The sequence below is a fragment of the Misgurnus anguillicaudatus genome, chromosome 16 (genome assembly GCF_027580225.2).
Source record: "Misgurnus anguillicaudatus chromosome 16, ASM2758022v2, whole genome shotgun sequence".
Classification (NCBI taxonomy): domain Eukaryota; kingdom Metazoa; phylum Chordata; class Actinopteri; order Cypriniformes; family Cobitidae; genus Misgurnus; species Misgurnus anguillicaudatus.
In genome coordinates, this window is record NC_073352.2 from 29,488,723 (window position 1) to 29,501,245 (window position 12,523).

Consider the following 12,523-nt stretch of genomic DNA (forward strand, 5'->3'; position numbering starts at 1 on the left):
GCTGCAGCCTGCAGCGCGATGACGTAGTGGACCAATCCAACACGCAGTGGATGCTCAAACACGCATGCGCAGCCAATATAATGTTACGCGCATGCGCGGTGCTATGTTGTTGTTGATGAACAATCGCACGTGCTTTGGTATTTCAAGAAGAATCTGCCGATAAACGAAGGATTATTTAACAACAGTGATTGTATAAAGGTAGGTAATTAATCTTTATTTACTGATTTGTTGTTTCAACATGTATAGTCTTGTGTAACGTTAGTGTTATGTGTCCGAAGCGGTATAAAGGTGACTTAATATGCTAACAGCGATTCTCATTTTAATCATAACGTTACTTCAGAACATAATGCCACGCGTGGACAGACTGTAGGTCTAATGTAAAACTAACCTGATTTTGCTAAGCTAACTAATGCTTTTTTTAGGCTAACTAATGCTATTGCATTGTTCTAGATGAATGTTTTTTTAAAGGACAGTTGCCCAGTAATAGGTGCACATACTGTAACCAGTGCCACTTAATCTTAAATTAATACATCTGGATTGGATTTTTTTATAAAAGAGACTTAGTACTTGTATGTTAACAATCCTTTGCATTTTTATTTGAAAAGTTCAACTTAATGAGATTTGACTGTTTTTTTTGTAGATTTGACTGGATTTGGCAAGATGCCCTTGCTCATTAAAGAAGATGGAGATGTGGCTTTTATCAGACATGCCAGCTTTTTCACTATGTTGTTAGTAAAGCATCTTTCAGAGAAAAGGCTCATGTAGTCTGGCTTGACAGTAAGTTATTTAATTAAAAAAAAAATTCCATAGCTCAATTAGAGCATTACATTATTAGCAAATATCATCAGGTAACACACATACTAATTAAAACATGTCACTGTAAGTCACTTTGGATAAAAGCATCTGCCAAACGTGTAAATGTAAGTGTGTGTGTGTGTGTGTGTGTGTGTGTGTGTGTGTGTGTGTGTGTGTGTGCGTGCGTGCGTGCGTGCGTGCGTGCGTGCGTGCGTGTGTGTGTGCTTATAGTAACAGTGTTTTTATTCTAATTTCATATAAAGTATCCATAGATTTAGACTATACATTTGTTAATTTTTAATATTTACTTCTCTTTCTTAAAATAGGTGTTGTCAACTGGAACACATTCTCCGGGGTGTAGAGATTTATTTACAGACTGTCCACCAGGTCGAGTTGGAGGAAGGGTGTCCCAGGGATGAATTGTTCATCTATTCTGCATCAGTAAAGCACTGGTGGCGTGGCACTGACTTTAAACTATTTAAGATCAAACTGTGACAAAAGCTTTACCTGTGCTGACTGCAGTCAGTTATATGTGACCCTGCCTGTGAAAAAACAGGATAAGTCTTGAAATGTAATTATGATATAATGAGCATCAAAGTGTTATTTTCATTACTTTCACATTGATTTTGACATGATTTTACTCAGTCAACCCCACACACCCAGCCAACTTTTTCTTTGAACTTTTGCCCTTTGGCCGGCGCTACAAAGCACTGAACACTATAAACAACAGTTTGTTCCTCAGGTTATATACCTAAACAATTAAAGCACCCATAACTTCCACACCTGTCATAACTGTATATTCACCACATACTGTACATCTGAAACTACCATTCTAAACTATGCTACTGTAAATATCACCTATTATCTATCTGTACAACAACAGCATCTGAACATCCATACAGGCATCACTACACACAATTGTAAAAAAGGAGAATATATATATACATATACTTATATATACTTACTGTACCATGCTGCTTATTTAAATTATTTTTGTTTTTATATTACTAGTGTGTTATTGTCTTTAATTTAACTTAGTCATTCTATTTATGTCCGTAACATGTCACCAAGACAAATTCCTTGTATGTGACAAAAACATACTTGGCAATAAAGCTGATTCTGAAGATATCAATGTTTTTTTTACAGAATGTTGTTTACATTATGTAGAATGAGTTAATGTAGAAAACAGTAAATCACAGAAAGATGACTAGCTGAGTTTTCACTAAGTTCATGTTTAGGCCTAATGTTTATTGTTAAAATGTTTTAATATTTGCAGTCACTGATCATCAGTGAATTGAACAAGCTGTGGGGTAAAAGTTAAATAAACAAGCAACTTAAATAAATGACAAGTTATTTTTGTTTCCATTTAACAGTAACTTGAATAGATATATATATAATAGAATATTTTTTAAATAACTCCAATACAACACTCAAATAAATGATTGATTAAAACGTTACATGTATCATTGCTAATATACCTTATCTTGTTGTTTAAAGATGATTGTTTAATACATCTTAACATTACCACATGTTAAGATAATACATTACACAATGCTAAAAATGTAAAATGAGTTTACAGTCCCTTACGAAAATTAACCATGGTTTTATTGTGGTAAAAGTGTAGTAACCATAGTTTTTGGTGTGATTATCAGCAAAACCATGGTTTTACTACACCAACTATTGTTTTTGAAAACCACGGTTATCAAAACTATTGTTATTTTGTAGTTACCATGGTTTTACTACAGTACCATGTTTTTTTTGTTTTAACTGTAGTAAAACCATGGTTAATTTTCGTAAGGGGTAACGTTAGCCTACTCATTCAATACGATCAGCTTTTATGGATAAATTATGTGAAAATAACTGCACTGAACTTGCGAAAATGGTTTTATTTTGCACGTGGGTATCCACGTAAACTTATTAACTAATCTAGGACAACAGCACGTTTATCGGCATTTGACGGCAAATGTGTTAATGTTTGTGTTCAAATACACAACCGAGCACTGGATTTGGATTTATATTCACTGCGCATGCGTGTTTGAACATCCACTACGTACTGGATTAATCCACCACGTCATCGCGCTGCAAGCTGCAGCGAGGACTTCTTGGAATATTCACGAGCCTGCTGAGCTTTTTAAACAATTAACAAAAATACAAAAAATTGTTACAAGCTTCTTTTGTAAATGTTTATGTCATAGTTTGTACAAATGGTACATTTATATAATGTATATAATGTTTATACTGTGACTTTTGTTTATCAATAAAAAAATAAAAATAAAAAGTTGTGTTAAAAACTAATAAAAGTGCAGAAATGTTATAAATAGATTTTATTTCCTAATTTCAAATGTATTGAAAACATTACACATTCAATTCCAAAACAAGGCATTAACAAAGTTTACAAGTCTTTCAATTTTTTTTTCTTTAGGCACTTAGTTGATAACTGCAGCACATCTGTGTCAAATCGAGTCAACCAACTTCTGACACCTACAAACATTTATTTCAGCCCAGGATATACAGTTCCTGTTAATTTTTAGATTTAAAGGGACCCATTAGACCCCAAAACAATAATTTTACGCCATTTTTCTTTTGTCCAGTTGATGTGATTTGATTTTGCTTATGCCTTTATTTAACCACAGTAGTTCCTTGTTTTGCTCCATGTGCTTTATAGGTTTTTGTTGCCATTTTAAAGCATTTTAGCTGAGCATCCTAAACTTGCTGCATTTCTTTATATTTTCCCCCTCTCAAATCAACTTTTTAGTCAAATTATGTCATTTCCCAGGGCAATGTGTGGAACAGCCCATTTTAGTTAGAAATTCAGCAGCAAATATATGTTATAACAATAATCAAAACATTTGCTTTCCCTCTTTCTTAATAAAGGACAAAAAGGAGCTGTTATTTCACAGAATGAACTTATTTCGAATTAAACTTCACACTGCTATTATTTTGATCACACTACTCAATAACAGTTTTTCTATTACACTACTACGTTTGTAAGTAAATAATATCCAATGCAGAAATATTACCACTACTAATAACATTGGTTTATCAGGTTACTGATTTTGCATTGCTATTTTAAACTGTAAACCACATTATAAAACTTAGGGTCACTTAGAGGTTTTTCATGATCTTGATCTAAAGGTGTATGCTTAAATGTCTGAAAGTAATTATTTAATTATTCAAAATAGATGTGAACTCCTTCAATACTGAGATTGAGATCTCATAAAGCTGCTTCATAAAATAATCATCAAACATACGTTAAAAAATAAAAGCACTTTTAATTTGAAATACAGTTGTGCGTTACACAGAAAATAACATTACTTTTAATAAACCTTGATGTGCTAAACAGACAACATCAAATATACAAAGGATATGAGATGTTTAACAAACACTGTGTTTTGCAGTTTCGTGACATGTTAATGATGGCTTGCATGAAGAGCACATTCAGTATTCTTTTGTGTACACATACTGTATACATGACCCAAATAAAGCATATTTTTCTCATTTAAACCCTGTTCCAAATATAACTTTGGGCAGATGCAAATGAATTAGCTGTAACTTGCTATAAATCGAGGAACAATTCCATTTCTTTCTTACAAACAGCACTGAATGTAAGATATGGTTTAATAAATAAAACAAAATAGACATAAAACAAGCTTTCAGATAAAACTTGGTTTCAATAAATGCATTCTCTCTTCACAGCCTGACACATATACAAATAATGGTAAACAAACCCAACATACATTACAAAAGGATTCCCACTTCCCAAAAAATACATTCATGTTGGCCTGTGCATCAATGGCATCATCACTTAATAGTGTTTTCAACAGCTCTCCAATGACATCCCTCCGCTACATTTAACATCCATGTCAACTTTACCGTCATTACAAGTGTTTACCTGCAGAGGGAGCCATGTGTGTGCGTTACAAGGTTGTGTAAATCTATGTATGTGTGTGTGTGTGTTAGCTGAAGGACAGATCTGACCAGCGGTCAATTACAACTGAATCACTGGGATTTAAATACGGCACTGGTAAATGTGTGAATATTTGTGTGTTTGTGTGCGTGTGTTAGCTAAAGGACAGATCTGACCAGCGGTCCATTACAAATGAATCACTGGGATTTAAATATGGCACTTGTAAATGTGTGTATATTTGTGTGCGCGTGTGTTAGCGCACACCTAGTGTCCAGAATTTACGACTGGTGTCGTCATTATTCAGTGTTACTGAAGACAATGCCATCAAACTGCCTGTACTCCAGGACTGGGGAAGTGGCTGTGTTGGCCAATCAGATTGCTGCTGTGGGTGCGGCCTAACATCTCCAGATGCTTGAGGAAACACAGAGTTTAGGTTCGGCTGACCAATCGTAGAGAAGCAAGGAGCAGATCTGATAGAGCGCAGGACTAAAAAAACAGAGAAAGACATTTATTTATGCAAGTAAATGATGAAAATAGCTAATTATTTTGACACCAAACACCTGTCTATATAGATTTGCCTCCACATTAGTCCACAGGTTTGTGATATCACTAACATAGTGAAACGAACCTTTATGTGTATGCGTTTGTTTTTACCTTCTCTGCTGTGTCTGTCTCTCAGTGTATCTCTGGCCTGTTTGTTTCCTCTGACTGCGGCCTGTTGGTACAGCGAGACTGCAGTACTGACACACGGAGATACACCAAAGCCGGTTTCATAACACTGAGCCAGGAACAGAAGAGCTCTGCTGTCCTAAAGACACACACAGACCCATGATTACACACAAGGCAGTTTTATTTGATCAAAAACACACTAAGTTTTTGTAAGAAAATATTAATGTAAAAGGTGTGATACCCCACTATGAGCTGCCTTTCTGAAATAATGTACAGCCTTCCTCTCATCAAACTCTGACATCACAACACCCAGATACACCTGAGCCTAAACAGAGATACAGACAGATAGAAATAAACAGAAACTGGACCTCATTAATCAATCTAGTGTAGTAGTGTCAGTGACAAAAACGGTTTGGCAATATGAGAAATTATTTTTTTTAAACTTGTTTTATAAGCACGCATTATGTGTCATGTATATTTTAATGCACATAGTGTGTTTATGTTTATTTTATGCAATAAATAAATTACATTTGCACCATTTTTATGAAAGTGAATGGACCTGAAATGTCAAATGGTGTAATCGCCAATTGCAGCAAAGAATGAGAAATATTAAAGGCGGAGTCCACGATGTTTGAAAAACGCGTTGGAAAAGGAGACGGGCCAACTACCAAAACACACTTATAGCCAATCAAATCAAATCAAATGCTGGGTTGCGTATGTGTGGGGCGGGTCTATCAACAGAAGATCCAGATTCTATTGGGGTAGGGGCATGTTTGTTTGGGTGATTTCAAATATCAACATTGGCTTTCAAACATCGTGGACTCCGCCTTTAAATATTTTATCCACCTTGATGGCATGTAAGCGTAATCATCAAAAAAATAAACATTTTAAAATTTGTTATTTTACTAGTTATTTCTAAATGCAAATTTTAATGTGATTTTGTAATATTTGTCCTGACACAGGGCTCCAGACTAACTTTTTTCACTAGGAGCACAGTGGACCCCAACTGAAAATTTTAGGGGCGCAACCAGAAAATTTAGGGGCACATACCGTAAATCAACATGCTAACCAAATATTCACATTTCTATTAAGTAATACACTGTATTACTTTGATGATAGATGCAGAAAATACAATGTTCTGTTTTAAATATAGTGTCACATCACAAAAAAAAGGTCAAATTTACTGGTCGCACATGTGCGACTGGATGTAAAATTCAGTGGCACACTCTCAAATTTTGGTGGCAAAATGCGACAATTTGGTGGCAGTCTGGAGCCCTGTGACATATGCTGAAAACAGCTCCTACGGTTTTCTAAATAATCTTTGACAAATGATGTAAAAATGTATGTATAAAATTAAACTAGATGATTATATTGTATTTCACATTTTTTAAAATCTTTTTATATTCTAATAAAAAATACTTACACCAATTGACACAGACCGGTTACACCACATTGACATTTTTGCAATTATCCCTCAAATATTCTTTCAAAATGAAATGAAACCAGAAATTTTAGACTTGATCTGCAATAAAGAGAATGTATGAAAGTAATCTGGAAATTAATTTTGAAATTTGGGTGGCAGACGAATTTAGCCCCGCCCACAACATTGTAGGCTGGGGAAATTCAGTCTCTGTTGTGGCGCTACTATGCTTGAATAAAAACTGTCGGACCAATCAAATTGTCAGGGAGGGCTTTATACGATGATGGACAGATGATTAACAGTAACGTAATCAACCACGTGACCAATGAGTGCTTGTGTTAAATCCGTTTACAACAAAAACGGCTGCCGCTGGAGAATTGAGATATGAATATTCTGCCATCGAGTCTGTTCTAGAAGATATCGACAGCGCATTGATTTTAAAAGATGAACAGAGTAACGCGATCAATACATTTGATGATCGGAAAGATGTTTTTGCCGCCCCTCCTCCGGGATTCGGAGGAATCCGATGGTCGTTAAGAAGATGGGACACAGTGAAAATGGGCAACTCGGCGTGCACGACAACGTGGATATAACTAGCGTACCTGCCAGCTCCTTTTCGGAAGCTCGTGGATGAAGTTACTCTAACTTACGAATGGTAAGAGAGTCTGACTGTATGACTTGGTAAATAACTCACAATGTTGTGATATGAATGAAATGTTGCAAACATAGTAGGTGTCGATGTACGTTCGCTAACTCAGACTTCGTATAATCATAATGTTAGTCTCATTGTAGGGAAATAACTAGCAGTTCGGTCAGGCTGCAAAAGACGCCATTTAAACATACGTTGCATGCTCAGTTGCTCTGATTGGTTGTAGGTCTATTCAATTGAGTGCAAAGGCATTTATTGTCCTAGTTCGGTTGAAACACGCCCCATAATCACAGCCCAATGGAGCGGTATCAGACTCAAATTCTGACTAGAATTGAGTATGACAACGTCAGGCTATTTAATTTATCCATACGGACACAAAATTATTAACGTCACGTCACTGTAACAAGAACAGAAATCAACAGGGTTTACATGTGATTCATGAAACATCTATATGCAACATCTGGACACATTTGTAAAACACACTTTACCTGTGTGAGTCCAGCATCTGCAGCTGTGTGCAGGTATGACAGCGCTGCTTCTTTGTCTTTATCTGAGCACTGCTGCCCTCTGCTGTTCAAGAGGAGTTTAGCACAGCGATACTGAGCCTGATGGTGCCCAGCAGCTGCTGCTTGTCTGTAATACTGCAAAGCCTAAAACACAATTAAACATCATCCTTAAGTTAGAAAATCACCTTTAAGTACCAAAACTGTGTGTAAATGTGTTTGTGTACCTTATTGTGATCTCGCTGTACGCCGTGACCCTTCTCGTAACAAACTCCTACATTAAACTGAGCTTTACTGTAGTTGTGTTGGGCTGATGCCAGAAAACACAAGAAAGCACTTTCGCAATCTCCTGCTTTAGCGTTCTCCAGACCAATGATATACACAAACACACATCACACTCAGAAAAACATCACCATACTTTCTATAAGCTCTTTGCGTGATGTCATCATTCATTACCAATGATGTTGAGGATTACAGGTACGCTGCCGTCACCCACGCGTTTAAAATTCTGCGCTGCTTCATCTGGTGAAAGAGGTTCCTGCGGAAAACACGTCATAATGAAGATGTGCGTGATGTGATGCTTGTACAGACTGCGTGTTACAGGTTGAAAAATGTACCTTTGGATTTGGCTGTTCAGCAAAAAATGCTTCATCTGAAAGAAAATCAATAACATTACCTCTAGAAACCTGTTTGGTGAATTCACTATTTGACTATAATAAATTGAAAGTGTGCTAGTGCTAACCTGAGTGTGAGAGACTGCTCACTGTCTCCACCTGCTGGTCAGAGGTCAGATCACCATCATGACTGCTGTCACTGCTACCAAGACTACCGTCAGTGCTGCTTGAACTCTGTTCTGGAGTCTGTAATGCCCCTCTCAGGCATCTCACCGTCACACCGCTGGGCAAAACATTCTGCTTCGCAACTTCAGAAGAAATTTCATTTTAATTGGTTGGTGTTAAATGACGTGTTGATTATAAATCACCAGTTTTTAACTACTCACAGATGTCAATTAGATACTTGTAGGTGCATTTGCGTATGAACCCGGTGTCTCTGATCTGAGGCGGTCCAGGATTCTGATCCAGATGAGAAGAAAACTGGGAGTGAATCCTGCGAAAGGCCTGCATAAGCAGAACAGCAGCCACTCCCTGCAGAGAGAGACAGGAAAAAACATTGTTTTACATTTTTTAATTGTTGTCTGTAGGATCAAATCAGGAAATTATATTAATAGTGCTAATAAGCAAATTTACATTATATTACTGAAAATAGATAAAGTATTTTAGATAAAAATACTGACTGTATGACTCTTATAGGATCAATACATTAGTGGTGTTACTATGAAGAAAGGTGTGTTTGTGTGTTTTCTACCCAGCCAACTGCATCTACAGCTGTGTATCTTGGCAGTCCAGTGTAGCAGAACTGAGATGTTCGATTTTTTTTCTGATGATCTTCTTCTTTCTGAGAACTGAGAGACAGACAGATGTTATGCAAACTGTATGATGATGACAGTCACAGTTCTGAATCATATAGGGCAGATGTCTTTTCTTGAGAACTGCTGTCACTTGGGTGCCGTCCACCGGTGAGGATGGATGTGTTGACAACCTCATCCTCCACATGAGAATGACCCTGTGAGAGACGCAGCTGACCATTTCCATGACAACGGCTCAAGACTGCATTTCAAGAAGAGAACAGTGTTAGATCTCTTTGGTTGCCTTAATAATCTAATGGGTAGGATTGCACCAGTTGTAGAGTAAACATCAAGGGCTACCTACTAGTTAGTTTGTGACGAAGTTTGATTTGCACCATTCAAAATGTAGAAAATGCTAATGTGGCTTTACATTTGTGACATGCAACAATACACAGTGTAACAAACCTGAACACACTCTTCCTCATCAACTTATATTTATTATTTGCTCTTATTTGCTATGTTGCTTCCGTTTATGGAACATTTATGGACATCAATTTAATATATGTGTGTAGGTGTCAATCACAAGCATTAAACCTGTTTGTCTAAATCTAAAAGTGAAACTATAACATAACTTACCCTCAACCAATCGGAGACAAATATATGTCAAATTTCAAGAAATGAAACTAAAACACATAAACTAAGTTAAACGTGACGCTCTTTAACGTAAACTTTACAATAAAGAAGAACGTCATGCGCACGCGCTCATAACTCGCTCACCTCTGCCCACTAAACTCTGAATCCTCCACATGACTCTCGCTTCTCCTACTGTTGTTGTTGTAGTTTTGCGCAAAATGAGTCTTGTCGGTGAGTTTATGAAATTATAAACTCACGACATTTTGATCACTGACAGTCACGAGACGGCAAAGGACGCCGGGCGGAAATGACGCAACCGTCCGAAAACGTAATAAGAGTCTCGGTGAGACTGACCGCTAGAGGCCGCCACACACGGAGAAATTCAAGACGAAGCTCAAACACACATAATTATAAAGTAATATACTGTAAGTCTGTCAAATGTGTAAATATTAAAATGTATATAATTTAAATATTTTATATTGAAATATAGAGTCAAACATTAAATTTTTGCCACTTCAAACAACAAATTTTAATTCAAATTTATTCCTACATCACTTTTCACAATTTTGCATTGTTGCAAGGCAGCTTTACAGGAAACATATTTACAAATGGACAGTAAAAACACGAGATAAAAAAAGTAAATACAATTTTGGAAAATTATAAAATATATAGAATATATGCAAGTACATTTTCAGAGGGATACACTGAACAGATAATGGGGAAATTGACATATAAAGTATAATAATAAAATTATTTATTTTCAGAAAGAGTTTTAATAAGTAAACCTATACTTTAAACCATAGTACCCTGTTGAAAAAACCCAATAAAACCATTACAGAAAAGTCTAATGGTTTTATTGGTTTTATTGGGAATTTTATTGGTTCTAATGGAATATGGCCCAAAACACACTACAGTGTATTGGTTTATTTTGGTTTCTAATGGTATGTATTGGTTCTATGTATTGGTTCTAATGGAATTTGTATTGGTTCTAATGGAATATGGCCCAAAACACACTACAGTGTAGTGGTTTTAATGGTAAAAGCTAATGGTTCCTATTGGTATTTTAATGGAAACCATTAGAATTTTCTATAAAGGTTCTATTGTTTTTTTCAGCAGGGTATAGTTGAAATTGTGGTGCTACTGCTAAATTAATCTGTATAGGTTGTCTCTGTTTGTGTATGGTTTCTGTTTGTGTTTCTGCACACACACACACACACACACACACACACACACACACACACACACACACACACACACACACACATCATTTTGTGACGCACATGTAAATCCAGGTTTGTTCTGAGTGTTTTTTAATGCCAAAAATCATGTCCTGTGGCAACAGCATAGAGTCAAGGCGAAAGGTTCAGGGTTGTTTTAGGGTCAATCTATAGTCTCCAGGATGCTATAAATGATGTGTGGTTATGTGTGTGTGGGCTGTGGTGCCTGTAATTACAGTGTTCTTGCAGAAGCCATATTGCATGCATGGAATGACATTAAAACATTGTAAGCCAAATGCAGAAATCTCCATTCTGTCATGAATCACTGACGCTGTGATGTGGTCAGCAAAGGATGTCGCACTGAAATGATGGGAACCACTGAAACCCTCTTTGAATCCAGATGTTCCTCATCTTGCTAAAAAAGGAGATACAGGGTCGAAACTTGCTAGAAACCGCATTTCCCTTAAAACAGGCCTTTGTGGCATCACTTCTCTTGGTGACCAGAGAAATTCATACATTTTTAATTATTGTTGCCCAAGGAAAATGTATAGCTCAGAGGTTGCTCTTTCATAACTCGTCAGACACACTAAAAACCCTAATAAGTTGACTGAACTCATTTGATTATGTAAACTTGTTCCCTCATTTCAATTAAGTAATGGGTCTCCCAAAAACTTATATATTTAAGTTCACCTAACTTGGTGGCCACATAGACTGAACTTGTGAGATTTGTTGTAAGATGTAAAATAAGTCTTCGGTGTCCCCAGAGTATGTATATAAAATTTTGTAGTTTGTACTTGAACAATTAAATTCACTTTGTGTTCATAAAGACTTCACGTAAATTGTCATTTAACTTTATTTAAAAAGGTGTAATGAAAGATATTCAGGACTGACACTATGTCAATCAATTAACAAACTTTAATCTAAGCACACAACAACCTGCATTGTATCTGCATTACAGAGAATAGAAATACAATGAGTTGACTGTGGTGTATGCATAATTATGAAAATAAACCCTGATCACCTTTAACTTAAGAAAAACTATAATTTACAACAAAAAACATGAATAATGTTACAATTTTATTAACAACTGTTTATATGTCTGTTTATATGTCCCACCAAAATTAAATCATTCAAAATTTTCAGATGCAAGACCTTATGGGTATTTCTCCCAGATCCTTTGAGGTGATAATTTTAAAGGGGAAATATAATGAAAATCTGACTTTTTCCATGTTTAAGTGCTATAATTAGGTCCCAGTACTTCTATCATCCTAGAAAATATGATAAAGAACAACCCAGTAAGTTTTGGTAAACCATTCTCTGCAAGC

General features: G+C 36.1%; 1 protein-coding gene and 1 long non-coding RNA gene across 2 annotated transcripts; one reads left to right on the forward strand and one right to left on the reverse strand.

Moving 5' to 3' along the window:
* Nucleotides 1–42: 42 nt before the first annotated feature.
* On the forward strand, nt 43–1,921 carry LOC129448000 (uncharacterized). The gene is made up of 3 exons (XR_012358021.1): nt 43–198; nt 641–777; nt 1,122–1,921. It is a non-coding gene; the product is annotated as an uncharacterized lncRNA (long non-coding RNA).
* A 2,126-nt stretch (nt 1,922–4,047) lies between these two features.
* Nucleotides 4,048–10,336, reverse strand: dele1 (DAP3 binding cell death enhancer 1). Its single transcript, XM_073854485.1, has 12 exons — nt 10,126–10,336; nt 9,487–9,610; nt 9,309–9,399; nt 8,944–9,088; nt 8,686–8,865; nt 8,561–8,595; nt 8,398–8,481; nt 8,171–8,311; nt 7,929–8,090; nt 5,613–5,696; nt 5,357–5,510; nt 4,048–5,188 (listed from the first exon to the last, which is right to left on the reverse strand). The coding sequence occupies exons 1-12, from the start codon at nt 10,154–10,156 to the stop codon at nt 4,956–4,958; spliced, it is 1,464 nt and encodes a 487-aa protein (XP_073710586.1). The 5' UTR covers nt 10,157–10,336; the 3' UTR covers nt 4,048–4,955.
* Between the last annotated feature and the right edge of the window lie 2,187 nt (nt 10,337–12,523).